This window comes from Xenopus laevis, chromosome 3S (genome assembly GCF_017654675.1).
Source record: "Xenopus laevis strain J_2021 chromosome 3S, Xenopus_laevis_v10.1, whole genome shotgun sequence".
Taxonomy (NCBI): Eukaryota; Metazoa; Chordata; class Amphibia; order Anura; family Pipidae; genus Xenopus; species Xenopus laevis.
In genome coordinates, this window is record NC_054376.1 from 26,655,494 (window position 1) to 26,672,993 (window position 17,500).

Below are 17,500 nucleotides of genomic sequence, written 5' to 3' on the forward strand. Positions count from 1 at the left end.
CTCAGGCATAGCTAAAATAGCTCCAGGCCTCAGGCAGAGAACCAAAGATGGCTAGAGAGAGACGGAAGAGATAAGAGCACAAGGGCTAACATTCCATTCTCATTGTGTTCAGTAAAATATCCCACCATCCTTCTATAGACACTGGATACTTCATTTATCAGGAAAGTACCCCCTGGCTGGAAAAGCTCATTGCCTCCACTTCTAATATTAGCAAAAGCAAACCTTAATTTTAGAACAGGGTCAGAGGAAGAGAATAGTCTATGTTGTTGGCTGAAAGCTGTGCACCCCTGTCTATTGCTGAATTGGTATCTTCCAGCATACTGAACATTTTGATTCTCAGCATCCTACAAAATGTATAATAATACTGTATGCAGAAGACCACTGTTTCAGAATCTCTGAAGGAGACCATTTCTCAGCTTCTCTGTTTAAATTATATTTGAACTACGACTTCCAATTAAGGTTGCCACCTTTTCTGGAAAAAAAATACCGGCCTTCCTATATTCTTGGCATTTTTTCCTATTAATAACATTGGCATCAAGTATAATTTTTACTGGCCAGGCCACCCTGGCTGGCAACCCTACTTCTAATATCCTTGGCCACATTCGACATTTTCAGTTGATAACAGTAGGTGAGGAGAGGTAAAACTGATATCCCTGCTCTCCTTTCTAAAGCTGGCCATCGACGCAAAGATATAGTCGTACAGATCAAAGTTTCTTACGATTTTCGGACCATGTGTGGATCGCCCCAACATTTTTCGTACCATGGCAATCGGTCGTTTAGTGGATCGGACAGGTTAGAAGATTTCTGTTTGCTAACGAAATATCTCTGTATGTATCTGACAATATCAATGGGTGACAGTCAATGCTATTTGTGATTAATAACTTTCATGCAATTGCTGTCACAGGCAGAACATCACCTGATTTGTTTTTTTATTACCTTATTTAATCAGATAGCTTCAGGCAGCACCAGACCCAGAATTTCCCCTGTGGATCCAAAGGCTAATGGCATATTGCCTAAAATATATATACAGTATATATGAACACTGATGTTTTTTTACCATTAGTATTGATGTTTTCTAACAGGGTCCGGCATACCACTAGACAGCAGTGCAAGCCTGCACAGCTACAGAGCAGTTAATGCTCCAGCAGAAGTACTAATGATTGGTCCTTTTGTTTTTGCCTACCATCTTTGGAGTGACCATACAAGAGGGCGATCAAATTCATTTTCAGAACCTACTCATTTAGAGTTCAATCAAAACCTGACCAAACAGTATAATAGTATACAAACAGCGCTGCACAATATGTTGGCGCTCTAAAAATACATGTTAATAATTTTAATAATTAGTCCCCATATGCAATAAAAGGCATAGGGGTATATTTATCAAAGATTGAAGTTAATAGTGAAGTTCCGCCACTAGAGTGAAATTTCCATTCATTTCTATGGGATTTTTAAAGGCCTATTTATCAAAGGGTGAACTTTCACTTTCACCCATTGATAAATATGCCTTTCAAAATCCCATAGAAATGAATTGTGAGTTGCGGAATTTCACTCTAGTGGGGGAACTTCACTCTTTGATAAATGTACCCCTATAGAGTTTGCCCAGGTGCAGTAACCCATAGCAACCTATAAGATGTCTGAATTTAAACATTAAATGCTGCCTTCTGATGTTAGTGATTAGTGATCTTTTAATACATAAGCCCCACCATGTGCTTTCCATTGGACATCACAATGTGACATAAAGCAAACCTGGCAAGATGTTATATTTATTGTTTCCAACAAACAAACTGATATCAGTAAATCTATTGAACAAATACTCTGTAACTTGTAGGATTCAATCAGGAAAACATAGCAATAAAACAAAACAGATAAGTATAATTCTGCTAATTTCATACACAAAAGCATCTTACAAAACTAGACAAAAAATGATGCCATTAAACCAGCATGACATGAAATTCTGGAAGGGACCAAGTTCTATTTAGTTCTGGGACACTTGGCCCCTTAGTAACTTTAAAAGTGGATGAGTATATTTCCCACACAGGAATGCTGGTAGATACAGTATTAAGAGATCCATGGTCTGCATGTATACCTTTAACAATATAAGAAGAGTTTACATAGGGACCCACTGAAATGAGCCTGGATTGTATTCAGTCTTTAATACAGTTTCCATCCATCAGAAAACTCTGTCTATTTTATAATCATATGGATGTTGTGTTATGATTTCTCAATGTTTTTGAGGCTTAAATGAAAGTGAAATAGCCAAACCGCTGTCCATGCTAATGGAAAGAGATGCATTGCATGTAATAACACTCGATCACCATTGTGACATCGGTCAAACAAATACGGATCCAGAAGAAATAAATCCTTTGCAAGCTGCCATATATTTCCTTCCTAATATTCTCTCTTAGTTCCTAGGAACTCCTTAGGCTTTTCTGTGGCTGTGATTTCAATAAACCTAGATAATGTTTTTTTTTTGCACAGTGTTGCATTTAAGACAACCTTCAGCAGCTCTTTTTTTACGAAAAATAGAAAACATAGCAGAATCGGAGACACCACCAACAGCAAATTGTCATTGTGATATCACATATTACTGGTAAAATTGTGGAATATTAATGTAAATCCTTTTTTTGTATTGATACTGCAGACTTTAGCATTAAATCACTTGTTCCTATAACCCCTGACTGCAAACATTTTCCAGTTACTTCATCACTTTCTGGCTACTCATTATAATGTCCAGCTTCAAGTTCAGAACTGTTTTTTCTGTCTGCAAGTAGAATAGTTTACATTGTCTTTTATTGTAAATATTGCTCCCGTGTCTCTTCCATCTGTAGGCTGTGTCTGAGGAATAGTAGGCAATTTTTTGACCTGAGCCAAAGTCAGCGTGAAATCCAACAATAATTACTCCTCAAATGTTTATATAAACTAGAAACACTGAATATGATTATAGATAACTGTACAACCAGTCTGTGTGTCCTTTAATAAGTTTAGATGCACTTATGTCCTAGTGGTTCTTCTAGAGTTATTTAAAGTCTTCTCCTACTGGGAGGCTACTGAATGAATCACTGTTGGTGGCTTGAAAAGTTACAAATGATTGGCGACTTCTGGTGTGGCTGTGGATAAAGCTAGTTCATTCTTTCATATTGTTTTACCGAGTAGGACTCATGGCGAATGTTCATTTATTCCTGGGTCCTAGAAGTTTTTGCCAGTGGTTCTCCATTCATGACATTGGATCAAAAATTCTCATGAACTGGTGAAGGGCATGGACAGCAACGCTAGTTGTAAACTGTCATGAGTTGGTGGTATGCCTTTGTCAAGATGTAATATAATGTCTCAGGTTGAACATCTATTAGTGGCAAGTGTTTAGTGGACAACCCAATCTCCTTAGGCTGTACCAATAGACATCATCTTTGGAAACTCTTCTATGTCACTGGCTACTGAATAAGCATTTTGCAACTGTCCTTTGATGTTACCTTCCAGTATCTATTAATTCATTGGTTTATGGACACTGAGAGGTTTAGTAGATCTGGGCTGTTTGTATCAGTCGTTTATTGTGTAAATATAGGAATGGCCTTTGGATGTCTCAGTCTTCTGAGTTCTGCATATACTGTAACTTCAAACATGGTACAAAATATGAGCAGTATCCAGAGGAATGCTGCAACAGCAAAATGAGCTCTCCATGCATTTGATAATGCTACATTAGCGTAATAGTCAGTAAATCTCCTCAGCAGTAGAATGGTTTGCCAGACGTTCTACGTGTGTTTGTAGATATGAAGGAATCTCTTCAGATCTTTGGAATGCACTGCAGGCATAAAGGAGGGTCTCTGACTTAGAGGTCTCATTAAGGAAATTCTCATTAGTGACCAATCAGGGCAGTCATCTTATATGCCACTGCTGATATTAGGGCAGCACCACGTCCACTTCCTTCCTCTGACTGAATGAAGGTGATTTCACAGCCCGAAGTCAGTTTGCGCACAGTGCCATGGAACTTATCTTTGAAGCTGAAAAAAAAAAAAGTTTATTCTTGTAATCCACAGAATTTAGAGTGCATCTAAATTAGCATGTGGGTCTACAGAATTAGTTATCTCTTTTTAATAAATTACTTCCCATGATATAATTGCCCATAGCAACAGCAGTACGTTGGTTTCTCAATGATAATTTCACACAGGCATAGATGCCAGTCTGTGCTAATATTTCTACATAGCCATGTATATTTATTTTTACACATAAAGCCTTGCCAAAGAAGGATTTACTGGTCTACCTAGGATGTAGTTTGTACACAGATCCATCCACTCCCACGGTAATTCGAAGTAGTTCCTCTCTCCTGCTTTGCCGCAAGCGGCTCAGTATTCCAGCAAGGCCAGCAGAACACATGACGGCAGCTCGAGTAGATACACTCTCACATGCTAAGCGCACAGCATGACAGTCTCCAATTGTAGCCTGAACTCCTAGAGTCCGCAGGATGTTGAGAGTCTGTTTAAAATCCGAGGTGTCCCTAGAAGGTGATCAAGATGACGTATACATTATAACAGAAAAGGAAGTAGAAGTTGGAAGGTTATAATGATTACCAGTTAAGGAAAGAGTTTAGAAATGAAGAAATGACAGATATTTAGGTAAATGTCAACAAGTTAGATAAGAGGTAGTAAATATGCTAGGATGAGAAGAAGTACAGGATAGAAAGCTGGGATATAGTAATAACATGAGATGAAGAGGGAACAGTAAATATGCAGACTTTATATGGACTGAAATATAAAGTGTAGCCAAAGCCAATACAGAGGAAGAATTAAATGGAACCCTATAATTTGATCTCCTTACGCCTCTATCTGGGACACAAAATGTGTTTCAAAGGCTCCTCGGGTCTTTAGCTTTTCAGAAGATTCTCCTCCAAATAACAGATTCTCATTCACCATCTTTATCAGGACGAGTCTGACCAGCTCCCCCATGTATTTTCCACCAATCATCTTTTCATAGCTGCGCAAGGAAGGGACATCGGAATTAAGATTATGTTGCAATGTACAGCAAGAATACAGTAGTTCAAACGCCAAGCAAAAGCCTAGAGACGTTTCATTATCATGTTGTATGGAGCCCAGAGATGTCAACTATCTCCATGTCATCAAGGAGATAGATCAAGATCAAGCATTTTAAGATCTAATTTCATGTTGCCATTTAGACTAAAGTAGAAGATGATATGATCGTAAACACCAAAAATGGATGATTATGTTAGTGATGACAAAAAGAACATCATGGCAAGACTAATAGAAGAAATGTCACTCGACTGATATTGAATTATATGTTACATGAATTTACATTGATACTGGAATAGCGGCTCAGTTTCGGGTGCTATTTTCATAAGGAGCGATGTAGACAACATGATCTTGCATGTTTGTGTATAGCAATAGTGCATATAATTTGCTGATACAAATATATAGAAATATATTAAAGCGATATTACATAAAATTTGCCAACAGTACACATTCATATTAGTTGTGACAGAAGGTTTTTGGCCCCTAAAATTAGCAACTGTCCATGACCAGGCTGAAAAGATCCTGTCACAATTGGTGACAAGTGAATTACATCAATCTACAATGCAGGTGTTATGGAGAGTTACTTGACCTTTTTAGCCATCTGACATACACAGAAACATTACATGTGCCCAAGGCCTTGGGTCACCGGGGTCTCTGCTTGTGTATGGACAGCCTTAGTGAACATGAACTTTTCACATTTGTAAGGCAACTGCTCTGCCTTAAGTCTGTCCCTCTGTAAGATGAAATAGCTGGGCCTTACAGTTGCTGACCAGGATTAAGAGATGCCTCATCCACCACTCGATCGTACTCAAGTCGGAAATCCTCCAGCTCCCCTGTGTCGCCAAATGCTCCCCACTCTGTGTTCACACACATACGTCCCTCCTCTCCTTCCACCAGCTCCACGTTACTCATCTCCTCCATGTAGCAAGCGTTGCAGCCAGTCCCTGCATTGTAAAATGTGTAGATTGTCGTTATCATGAACTTTTTCAACTCCCATTTACAGTACAAGCACAATTATGGCATTTCATGTGTTATTTTACCATTGGTACTGTCCTTACCTACAATCAAGCCAACCTCACATTGATGGTCTTCATAGTAACAAGATATCATAGTAGCCACTGTATCATTTACCATGGCAACCACATCCATCTCAAAATCCTGGGAAGCAGAAGGAACTTGGTCAGAGGAAGGACAAAGGACCGACTGCCATTCTGTTAATTAGCATCTTGTTCCTACACAGCATATTTCAGTGATATGTCTACCTTTTCTACTCCTTCAGTGGAGATAATAAGTATAGGCTTGGAATCTTCAATTCTGGGTAGCTTATATATATATATATATATATATATATATATATATATATATATATATATATATATATATATATACCTAGAAGCTACTGAAAAGTATACTCTGCAACTAGTAGGTGTCTCCTGAATGGATTTATGCCCCAATGTGTTTCACAAGGGCAAATAGAGCAGGCAGAACAGAAAGAAGGTGAAGTTTAGGCTGGGACACTTACACCACGTCTCTTGATAGCATCTCTGAGGAGTCCAACAACATTGTTGCCTTCTGCTCCAGATGCTTTGAATCCTTTGGTCCAGTTGAGAAGAATACCCTGCAAGGGAAGACTGGGTGAGCTGTAGACCTCTATTTAATGCTAAATTAAAGTTCTCTACAACCCTATAACCCTTTCTCATTTCCAGCCTTCCCTGGGATAAGATGTCACAGTCGAAGACAGGGATTGATATTGCCTTTATTCTAGTAGAGCTACTATTTATAGGCAGTGTGGTAGACTAAACAACATTTACACCTTTCAGTTAAAGGGATTGTTCACCTTCAAACACTTTTTTCAGTTCAGTTGGTTTCAGATTGTTCACCAGAAATAAAGACTTTTTCCAAGTACTTTCTATTTGTGACCATTTATCCAATGTTGAAGTATATAGTTTCATTTTTCACCTTCTAAAGCAGCTCGGGGGGTCACCGACCCTTTAACTGTTTAAAATTGATACATTTAGTTGATATATTTATTATGTTTGTCCCTGCTGAGCAGAATCCCTGAGTTTCATGAAAGGTGGCTGTTAGAATTGATACAATACTTGCTAATATTCCACAGATGCCGCTGAGAAATGTATCAACTAAATGTAGAAAATTGTAACAGTTCAGAATGCTCCTGGATCACTGAGATGTCAGAGTGAAACAGAGACACAAACATTAAACTTACGGTGAACAATCTGGAAACAACTGAACTGAAAAAAAGTGTTTGGAAAGTGAACAACCCCTTTAAAGGATAATAAAATCTTTAAAATAATGTAATGTCAAATTGTTTAGGGTGCTTTTTGAAGCACTTTTGCCCTTTACAATTAAATTTCAGAGCTATTTAAGTTATTATGAACTGCCTATTTAAGGAATCTGATATTTTTGGCACATCATATCGGTATATAAACCACAAACCTTGTTATGGATTAAGGGTGCTTTAAACCAAAACTTTTCTAATTTTTCTAGCTGCTGCATCAATAAATACGAACATGTTTCACATATAGCATGAGCCCTACAATGTATATAAAGCACAGAAAACCATCACACATAATATTACTGCATTGACATCACCTTGTCGATATCCTCATGTCTAACGGGGAAAGAGAAGGTAAATCCCAGGGGCAATTTCTTGTGTTTCATGTTTTGCTGGTCCAGGTAATCAGAAATGCATTCTGCAATGTAGTCAAATAGCTGTAAGGAGAGACATGCCTGAGATTTAATGCCATAAAGGAGTTTATGTGCCACAAGAAGAAGGCCACTGTGACACTTGAAATTGTCTGGATAATTGTGCCACACTAAGGTGCATGTGCCCCTCATGGTTTCTTGATCACTGAACTCTACTGTCCATTTCTGCATCACTTGTGTCACTGTGTCAATATATCACAAATATATTATCTTTTCCAGGCTGTTATTTATGTGTCATTGAGCCATTTACCTGCTTCAGTGTGTGCAATTCTGTCTCTTCCACTCTGAGTTCTCTGAGTTCCTGTTCCAGGGCATGCCTAACCGTATGCTGTATCCCAGATTATTGGATATTTGTAATCACCCAATCTAATTTCACTTGGGTTCAATCCTACAGTGCCGTACTTTCCCATGTGAATGCAAAGTAGGGTACACAATAGCATTTTGGATGTACAGTATGAGATGTTTATGACTTCCATTTTATACATCTGTTTCATACATTAATTTACTGGCTATGCAAAGGGATACCTTACTTGTAACCTCATTGGCTAAGTAAATTACAATTTACTTGCAACTTCAGTGGCTATGCTAGAGTCCTGCATCGGGTCGGATACCTGAGAATACCCGCAATATGATTGGGATTCAGGCGGATTATTCTTCATTTGCCCAGTGTGCAGGTGCCCCGTGAGTACCCGATCCTCTGTAGTGGGGGGGGGGTCTACAGGTGGCCAATGCAGTGGAATCAGTGAAAAATCAAAAAATCCAAGCGTCCTAATGGTTAAAACAGTGTCACTTCCGGTCAATGTAATGTCACTTCCAGTTGCCACAACTAACACTGCAGGGAGCAGGCCGGGTGAAAATTAGTGGAGTTGCCAAGGCAGGTAAATGGGTCTGGGTGAGGCTTGTGGAAAGCAGTATGGGTTTTAAAAAACAGACCTGTGCAGGTCTCTGCGCTATGCCTTGAAATCACTGGCTTTTACATAGGCACCTTACTTGCAACCTCACTGGCTATGCCATTGGCATCTTTCTGACCTCAGTGGCTATTTAATGGGCACCTTAACTTCAACCACACTGGCTATTAAATGGGCACATTTTACATACATAACTTACACATACTTGTCTTTTTAATGGATATGCCATTGGCACCATACTTGCAACTTCACCAACTATGCTATTGGCACCTTGCATGTGATCTCACTTTCTATGGGATCCTTACTTGTGACCTCAGTGGCTATGCCATTGGCATCAATTGCATCTTTGAAATCTCTGTCACCCAAGTTGAAATGCTACTTGATCCTTATTGATTTTGTTACCAGGCCACTCAGGGCCGGATTTACATAGAGGGCGCCCATAGGCCCACTGCCGTTCGTTGCCCCTGTCCCCCCCCCTTTATTCATGCAAATTTTCATCATCAATGGGGAAATTTAAAAAATGATTGTATCTCCAGCGCATCCCCAGTGTTTTTGAACCAATGTGGGTGTGGTTGGGCAGCATGCCGCCCCTCTAAAATCCTGCCACCCTAGGCCCGGGCCTAGGTGGCCTTTCCACAAATCCGGGCCTGAGGCCACTGGATAGTATTCAGTGAACCCTGTGTAGTTGCCTTCATCTTTACACTTTGTTCCATGCAACCATGTGTTGTGTGCACAGTTCTGCTCTCTTTGTATTGTCTTACTACATAAGGCATTTACATCTTGGTCTCATTATTTAACATGGCAACTTGTCATGTGTGTTCATTTTACTCCTTGTGTTTGTTCCACTGTTTCCCCTATTAGATAAAGTCTATTTCTCACCATCTCTGCTGTTCCAGTCATGGCATCCTCCGGAATTGAATACATTTTGTGTTTGGTGTCCACTTTCCATTGCCCTTCCAAATCCTCCCCAACCTTTACCAACATGACACGAAAGTTGGTGCCCCCAAGGTCCAGGGCTAAGAAGTCACCCACCTCTGTCAGAAACAAAAGGGAAGTCAGAAACTAAAATCTATCAAACAAATATATATTTTATTTTTTAAATTCACAGTTAGGTGAGCATAAATATGCAGTTGCATCAATAGCTGCATGAAGAATTGTCAGCCTAAATGGGACCCTGTTTCAGAAAAAAAGAGGCATTTGAGGGCAGTGTTCAAGAATAATTTACTTAAATTGTATTGGTACTAATATACACAGCCCACAGTGCAGAGAGGGCAGCTGCCTAGCACGTGATTGGCCTGGATCCAAATGTTCGGCTGGTCATTTTATCTGTTAAGTTAACAGATCGGAAGAGTGAAGCTGAGTGGGTTGTGTACGCGGGTGAAGGCCACTGGGGCAGATGCTAAGCCACTGTTTGAGCAATATGTCTGTTTGTTTACAGAGTGTGGACACTGATTATCCAGAGATGGATTCCCAGCTGGATGAGTAGACTAAAATGTCTCTGTTTACTGCTGGATAACAACCAAGAGGGTGGTGCAATCAATGCAATGGAGCACCAGTATGAAATAAGGCCAAGGCTTGCCGTATAGTCTTACTGTTCCTGCTGGAAGCATTGCATTGTGTCATGGACTGCAAATTACAGCACGGAGAACATTAGAAACATTAGAACTAAAACATTAGAAAGGTGCCATTTAATTAAAGCTGTAGACACTCACCAGAGCCATCAGGTGTTGAGCGAACATAGGTGGGCAGCATTTTAACACTGGCCTCCTCGTTGGTTTCCAGGTGAAGACCCCTCTCCATCTCAGCCTGCATCCTGCACACCAGAACATGCAAATCTTCCTCCTGCAGATGGAACTCAGACAGGATCTGATCCACCTGCAATGGGAAAGAAGAAACCAAAGGAGGGGGGGAGGAGGTAAGAAGAAGGAAGAAAATTGACAAGAAAGAAGAGAGAGAAGAAGAAGAGATCACATATAAAATTTGTAACAAAAACATGCATAGAACAACTGTTTGATTATGTCCTACTGTATCAGTTACATACTGTAATACATTTATTTAAATTCTAGTGGTCAATTGGCCTGAATTCTTGCACTTCTTTATTTGATGCAGTGCTTTAGGGAAGGCCATAATAGAGACCCTCATAAGACCCTTATGAAGTGCTTAAAACTCTCATTGTTCCCATTGACTGCAACTACATGAGGATGCATTTTCAAAAAGAGCAGGCTAGTTGTTGGTGAACTTATCTATGCTCATGTACAGCACAAGCCCATGGCCAATAAAGGAGCTAACGTTATGCCAGTCATTGATGTAAGTAGCCCCTGGCTTGAGCGAGCTATATAGGAGATTGCTGAAGGACTCCACAGTCAATATTTAGAAATATGCCAGCAGGATAAATAACCCTGACTTCTAGGCGAGCATTTGCCTGGTGGCTAATTAATGGGGCGAGCACAGTGGACTTATTGACTCGACAGGGCAAATCACTAACTCTGCTGCAATTGTAACATAGTAAAATAATAAGTTAGGTTGAAAAGAAACAGATCCATAAAGTTCAACCTTTTAACTTTTTTTTGACCTGCCTAACTGCCAGTTGATCCAGATGAAGGCAAAACCCCCACCTGAAGCCTCTCCAATTTGCCTCAGAGAGGTAAAAAATTCTTCCTGACTCCAAAATGGCAATCAGACCAGTCCCTGGATCAACTTGTACTATGAGCTATCTTCCATAACCCTGTATTGCCTCACTTGCTGAACACCATCCAACCCCTTCTTAAAGCTATCTAATGTATCAGCCTGTACCACTGATTCACGGAGAGAATTCCACATCTTCACATCTCTCACTGTAAAAAACCCCTTCCGAATAAAATCGGTTCAAAAATGTAACCCTCCACAACAGGAAATGTTTAGAGCCATGCAACTTATCCATTATGTGAACAAGCAAGCCAAGAAATGCCCTACTAGCACATTCACATCATCAAGCTTTGAATCTGTTTGCCGACAGGCACCATTGGCCCCTGGGATTTTAAGTCTAATCTACAAACTGATGAACCGGATGCCCACGTTACACTTAAAACATAAATACATGCTCAATTGGGAACAGGCAACAATCTCTACCAAGCAATGGTCACAATGCAGCCTGACAGCAAATCAAGGTAGCGCATGTGTAGCAAACAGAGAAACCTCAATAAAGCTCCTACATAGAACTTATTTGGTACCAACCTCACTACATAAGATCTATCCATTCTGTGACCCACATTGCTTCAGAGGTTGCCAAGAAGAAGGGTCTATGCTCCACACGTGGTGGACCTGCACAGTGATTTCTAAGTATTGGGACTCTGTAAGCTGTCTATTGTCCAAAATACTGCACACTGATTTCCCAAAGGATCCATTTGTCCTGCTTCTAGGAAAGAAACCCAACAGGTTCAACAATCCCGCTCACAGACTATCTCAGCATATCCTCACAACAGCAAAACTCATAATCGCACACAACTGGAAAAAAGCCAACTTACCTCTGACTATTCTCAAAGCAAAAATCATAGATATAGCAGCCAACGAAAAAATTTTACAAAACGATAAGGAGGATTACGACAGAATATGGCTCCCATGGTTAGCATATGAAAATGATCCCCTACTCTTTTCTGCATTGCATGTATGACTCTTGATACTATTAGAACAAAAATGTCTAATATTATGTTACAGCAATAATATGTATAACTATATAATATTGAAAGAAACCCAGCCACCATATTTATTTATTTTTTTATTAGTTTTTTTTCTTTTTTTTCTCTTTTCTTCTTTTTTGTTTTCTTTACCATTCTTATATGCTTATGTAAGTTTACCTTATATGTTTATAAAACCAATGAAACATTTCAGTGTTAAAAATAAAAATATGCCAGCAGTTTCTACTTGGTTAGTCTTCCACAATACAGTTTCATCATTCTGATGCTCATACAGTACTGTGGCATGGATACACTTGTGCAGAAGCGGTGGGTGAATTCTTTCAGGTTAATTAATCTTCAAACATCATGAATAAGTGTCTGGTTCATCCAGTTACTAATGCCACCTTGATGACACGGGTGATGCCGGCAATTTAACTGAAGCGCAGTTGAATGGAGAAGGTGTGGCAGTAGCATTCGTGTCCCACAATCCCCAGTGTCCTACTTTCTCCCCGTGTGGGATCCCAGGGCCTAGAAAATACAACCAGGCAGTAGATTCTCGGGACTTCTCCACCTCTTAACTATTTTCCATTTTGTTGCTTTTATTTCTCAAATGCTGGTTTTGGTCCGTATATTATAAATGCTTTATTAATTCACCAAACAGCCCTAACTTATTTTGTTTGCACATTGGCAATCCGAGATTGCAATTGGTTGGGGGCACTAGCACTTTAAATGTATTAATTTAATGGTGGTTGATCCGTGGTCGATTGATCCAATTGAAGATTTGCTTTATATATTGAAATAGCACATGGCACTTTAAATGTTCTTATAAGCAATCGATTAGAGACTTACGCACTTGGATAGCTACATGTATAATAAAGCCTCATGGCAGTAATATAATTATGTTTTAAAATTTATTTATTGCACTAAGCACTTAAATAAACTTTTTGTAGTCAGCACAAGTGTTCCCATATATTACACAGCTCCATTCAAGATAATAATTTAAAAAGCCTTTATTAGCACATGGCTTTTAGATCTGCAACAAACATGACTTTCGGGCTCATCTGCAGCCCTTTTTCAAATTTGATAATGGGCTGCAGGTGAGCCCAAAACGTCATGTTTGTTGCAGATCTAAAAGCCATGTGCTAATAAAGGCTTTTTAAATTATTCTCTTGAATGGAGCTGTGTAATATATGGGAATACTAAGCACTTATTTAGTCTACAATTGGGTAGGCGTGTGGAAGGAAGGGGGGTTTACTTCTTTTTTCTTGGTATAAGCTTAATGTGTACAAGTAATTTATACCTTCCTCCCCCCAGGAAGTGAAATTTGTTAATTAGCAAGGTTCTTACAAGCCAAACCTTTCTTAAGCAGTAGCATTAGTCTCCCAAACATCAATGGTAGGTGTAACTTGGTAAAAAGAACAAACAACAATGTTCATAAGAATTCATTGTGTAATATTTTTGTTAATGTTTGGGATGTCACCCTGCATTACATACAAGAAGTTGACAGCTTACAGAATGGAAGATCAGAAAGTTTGATGATGATACTGATATAATGAGATCTTAGAGTCGGCTCTTTGTTTTAATGGGAAGGCTTAGTGCCACCCTCACTTTTCTATGTACTCCTTCATCATGCAATGAATATACTTATAGTACAGTTCCGGTAGGGCTATCTCTCTCTAAATCATACTTGTACACCTTGACTGGGTACATGTCCTATTATCAGGGCCATATATATACTGTATATTGGCACTCGTGGCCCAACTCCAAGGGCAGTAGCTTAATAGGGGCGGCTCACAGGTTAGAGTCCTGCTGTTGGGCCGACTGTGCCTGAACCCACTGACCTGTAACCTTAACTACACCTGCCACTCCGCCACAAATAAAATCCTTGCTGGTTGTCAGACATTTGCAAGTAAATCTAGATGCAGAGCAGGGGTGGTGGTACCTGATCCTTTAGCTTTTGGCATACAGTTTACATACTGCAAATGGGTCGGAAGCCCAAGGAATTGGAAATGGGGGATGTGGACCAAATTATAGCCTTGCCTGTAGTAACAGTACACAGGGGTCGGACTGGGGGGCCCGGGGCCCGCCGGGACTGCTGTGCAGGGCCCCCGCTACCTACTGTTAGGAGAAGCGCCGCTCGGCATACTTGCCCAGGCGGTGCATCGAGCATGCGCAAAGATCACTAGGCGCGCATGCGCAAATGGCACGATGATGCGCTGAAAAAAATTTCTTTTTTGAAAAACTGTTTGGGAGAGGGGGTCTGGCCCGGTCTTTTCCCTGTGTCCCGCCGGGCCAGTCCAACACTGACAGTACATCTTACTGACTGATAATCTGTAGATTCTGGCAAATGCCACAGGGGCTGCTGTGTAATGTCATAGGCAGTCACTGTTAATGGGGCCTGTGGGGGCTCTTTGCCCCTCTATGTACTAATGCCAGAGCTTTTTTTTTTTTTTTAAATCATTTTTATTGTTTTAACAAACATATCAAATACAGAAATAAAAGGAAATTAAAATAAAATTACAAATCAACCATTTGTGGGTATTATTAATAGAACATTTTTTCTCTGACATCTTTGCAGAATATACAAATCATAGTGCCCCATTAAAGGGGCTGTTGCATATTGGCCAAGTTAGGGGTTACAGTCCTTGTGCTCCGGAGAGTCCAACCAGGGTTATCATAAAAGTTCAAATTTGCCCGGATTGTCCCTTTGTATGTATACCAGTTAGACTATCGTAAGGTGTTCCCATAACAGATTTCTCCACACTGCAATATTAGGAGATTCCCCTGCAAGCCATTTCAGAGCAATACATTTTCGGGCAAGGAACATTGCTTCCCTAATTAGTAGAATGAGATTTGGTAAGGTGTGATACAACGCCCAGTAGCCAGAGCTTATTTTGAACCACAGTCTGGACCTGCCTACCTACATATATTTATGGATGGCAAGAAGGTTAACTTGCTCCTGTTTAAACTGACCCCTAGCTAGTATGCCTTGTAGAAAGGTGATAGGGGCCTTTGATTGTAAGCTCCACTGAAGCCGGACTGATGTGAATGATGATTAATTTCTGCAAAACACATTGCAAATGTGTCAGCTCTACAGTGACAGACAATAAAAACAATGTGTACAGCAGCACAGCCAGGCATGTCTTTATAGCACTTGAGAAAGGCACAGTCATGGTTATCCTGCTACAGCACATTATAAATATACACCACATAGGCTTACAAAATACTGTGATAATACCAGCGAGCCAACCAGTCAGTACACTCCAGCCTAGCCATCCATTCATAAAAATGCCAAGAAACTCAATGACCTGCAGATAATTGTTGCCTTAGATTAAGAGAGGGTGAAATTAAACATCCAAGGTCACACATTCCGAGAGCACGTGTGACATTCCCAGCTAGTTCAGTTTCCCATCTCCTATCCATTCCATCAGTTGTAACCACTTACCTCATTCTGGTCAAACTTTTCCATGTTCACTTCAAAGGGAATCTTCCACACCACTTGCAGATCAATGAAGGGTTTTTATAAGTACCTGTGTGACATGGCGTCTATTTTGTAGACCATCTAGTAAGTGACTAATTGTCTCTGCCCATGTATCTATGGTGATTAAAAGCTCTCCTGGAATGTAGTCAATTTTTTTAATAGCATTCAAACCCTTTTTATTGCAGTGTCTGTCTCTCTTGATTAGATATTAAGCCTGTTTCCTAACAGATGTCCATGTCCTACACATATTGAATGCTCTGTGCTTCATTCCAGTCCCTTACTATAATTCTGATACAAGCCACGTGTGCATGAGCCTTTTTCTTGTGTAACCTGTCTCTTTTTTTGGAATGAGCTGTCTTTCCTGGCATGTCTTATTTGCTGTAGGTTACATACTGTCTAAAGCTGAACTTGATAAGGGTTCATAGGATGGCGAAACTCCCATGGCAAGAGGGAAGGGAGGAGAGAGTAAGGGGAGGAGAGCAGGGGATGATCATAAGTTGTGAGAACAACTTGGAAATGAACAGTAAAAGAGTAATGTAATCACAGGTACAGAACGTATAGCATAATAAGCAGATTTATGTACCAAAAGTCCATGTTTGACATCAGGTATGGACCTGAAGATCTTGTTGATCTCTAATGCCAAAATAGTTTGCACTGTCCAACCCTCAGGGGCCAGGGCTATTGTGCAGAGAAGGGCATAGCCACAGGCTCCCAGTCCCCATATAGATTACATTCTTTAACTTATTTTAGCTACACTCGGATACATCTTAACATTCTTTTACATTAGTGATGTGCGGGCCGGCCCAATACACGCGGAACACATGGGTTTACCCGCGGGTCGGGCGGGTTTGTGCCAACCTTGCACTCCTCTTCCCGGGTGGCGGGTGGTGCGAGTTGAGCTCTTCTATTGCTCTCCCCGTCCGCCACCTTCAAATGCCGATTTCCGGGTTCTTTTATAGATGCTGCACCTGCTCACCCGCCCCTTTTGTGACGAACCCAGAAGTCAGGCGTGGGTGGTGGGAGGGAAGGTGGCCGGCGGGTGCGAGTCGGGGAAATCCTGACCCACACATCACTATTTCACATGTATGGAATGGGTGGGCATTGAACTTCAACAACAAGGGCTTAGCAATTCATGGGCAAGCATTAACATTTCTTACATAACAGTAAAAAACATCTGTTACAGGACACATCTCCGCATTCCTTTACAGAAGATCCTGGGAAAACCCATTAAGCAGAAGGGTATCTCCTGTAGGGGGGAATTCACTAAAGGGCGAAGTGACTAACGTTAGCGAAAATTCGCCAGCATGAAGTCATTTCGGGACTTTGCCGATTTACTAACCGGTGCAGTCGTAACTTTGCTAGCGAAGGAGATAGACTCTATCGCTACTTCGCACTCTTACGCCAGGCAAAGTTTCGCTCTGGCGAAAGAGCGTTACCTCACAAATTCACTAAGATGCGCCTTTTATTCAACATTAACTGTTCCGCCAGACTTGTCTTCGCCAGCTCAGACCAGGCAAAGTGCAATGGAATGTATAGGGCTTCTTCAATTTTCTAGTTGAAAAATTTTCTAAGTCACAAAAAACGATGGCGTCTTTTCCTTTTTACAGGGTGATAGGCAGCAAAAGTCCGTAAAAAAAAATGTGGGTACCCGGGCTCCCCCATACTTTTCCTAACATATGGCATATAAACTTTACAGTGGGCACATGAGTAGGGCAA

At 40.5% G+C, this 17,500-nt stretch overlaps 2 protein-coding genes across 2 annotated transcripts in view; both read right to left on the reverse strand.

Moving 5' to 3' along the window:
• myl7.S (myosin light chain 7 S homeolog) overlaps positions 1-29 on the reverse strand; it is an 8,660-nt gene extending 8,631 nt beyond the window's left edge. The window contains exon 1 of the mRNA XM_018255111.2: positions 1-29. This exon is cut by the window's left edge and continues 76 nt beyond it. The gene's annotated coding sequence lies outside the window, so the exon portion shown is untranslated.
• A 3,245-nt stretch (positions 30-3,274) lies between these two features.
• gck.S (glucokinase (hexokinase 4) S homeolog) lies at positions 3,275-16,146 on the reverse strand. The gene is made up of 10 exons (XM_018255112.2): positions 15,749-16,146; positions 10,363-10,525; positions 9,530-9,684; positions 7,629-7,748; positions 6,541-6,636; positions 6,077-6,176; positions 5,779-5,962; positions 4,810-4,965; positions 4,256-4,489; positions 3,275-3,995 (listed from the first exon to the last, which is right to left on the reverse strand). The coding sequence occupies exons 1-10, from the start codon at positions 15,770-15,772 to the stop codon at positions 3,851-3,853; spliced, it is 1,377 nt and encodes a 458-aa protein (XP_018110601.2). The 5' UTR covers positions 15,773-16,146; the 3' UTR covers positions 3,275-3,850.
• Positions 16,147-17,500: the final 1,354 nt, after the last annotated feature.

Bases quoted from the DNA above. Each gene is read 5' to 3' on its own strand.
- gck.S (XM_018255112.2), bottom strand. From the start codon at position 15,772: ATGGAAAAGTTTGACCAGAATGAG. The intron at 4,490-4,809 runs GTAAGGAGATCA...ATCACCTTCTAG, and splicing joins TTTGTGTCCCAGATAGAGGC to GGACACCTCGGATTTTAAAC. The intron at 3,996-4,255 runs GTAGACCAGTAA...TTTTTTTTTCAG, and splicing joins GTGTACAAACTACATCCTAG to CTTCAAAGATAAGTTCCATG.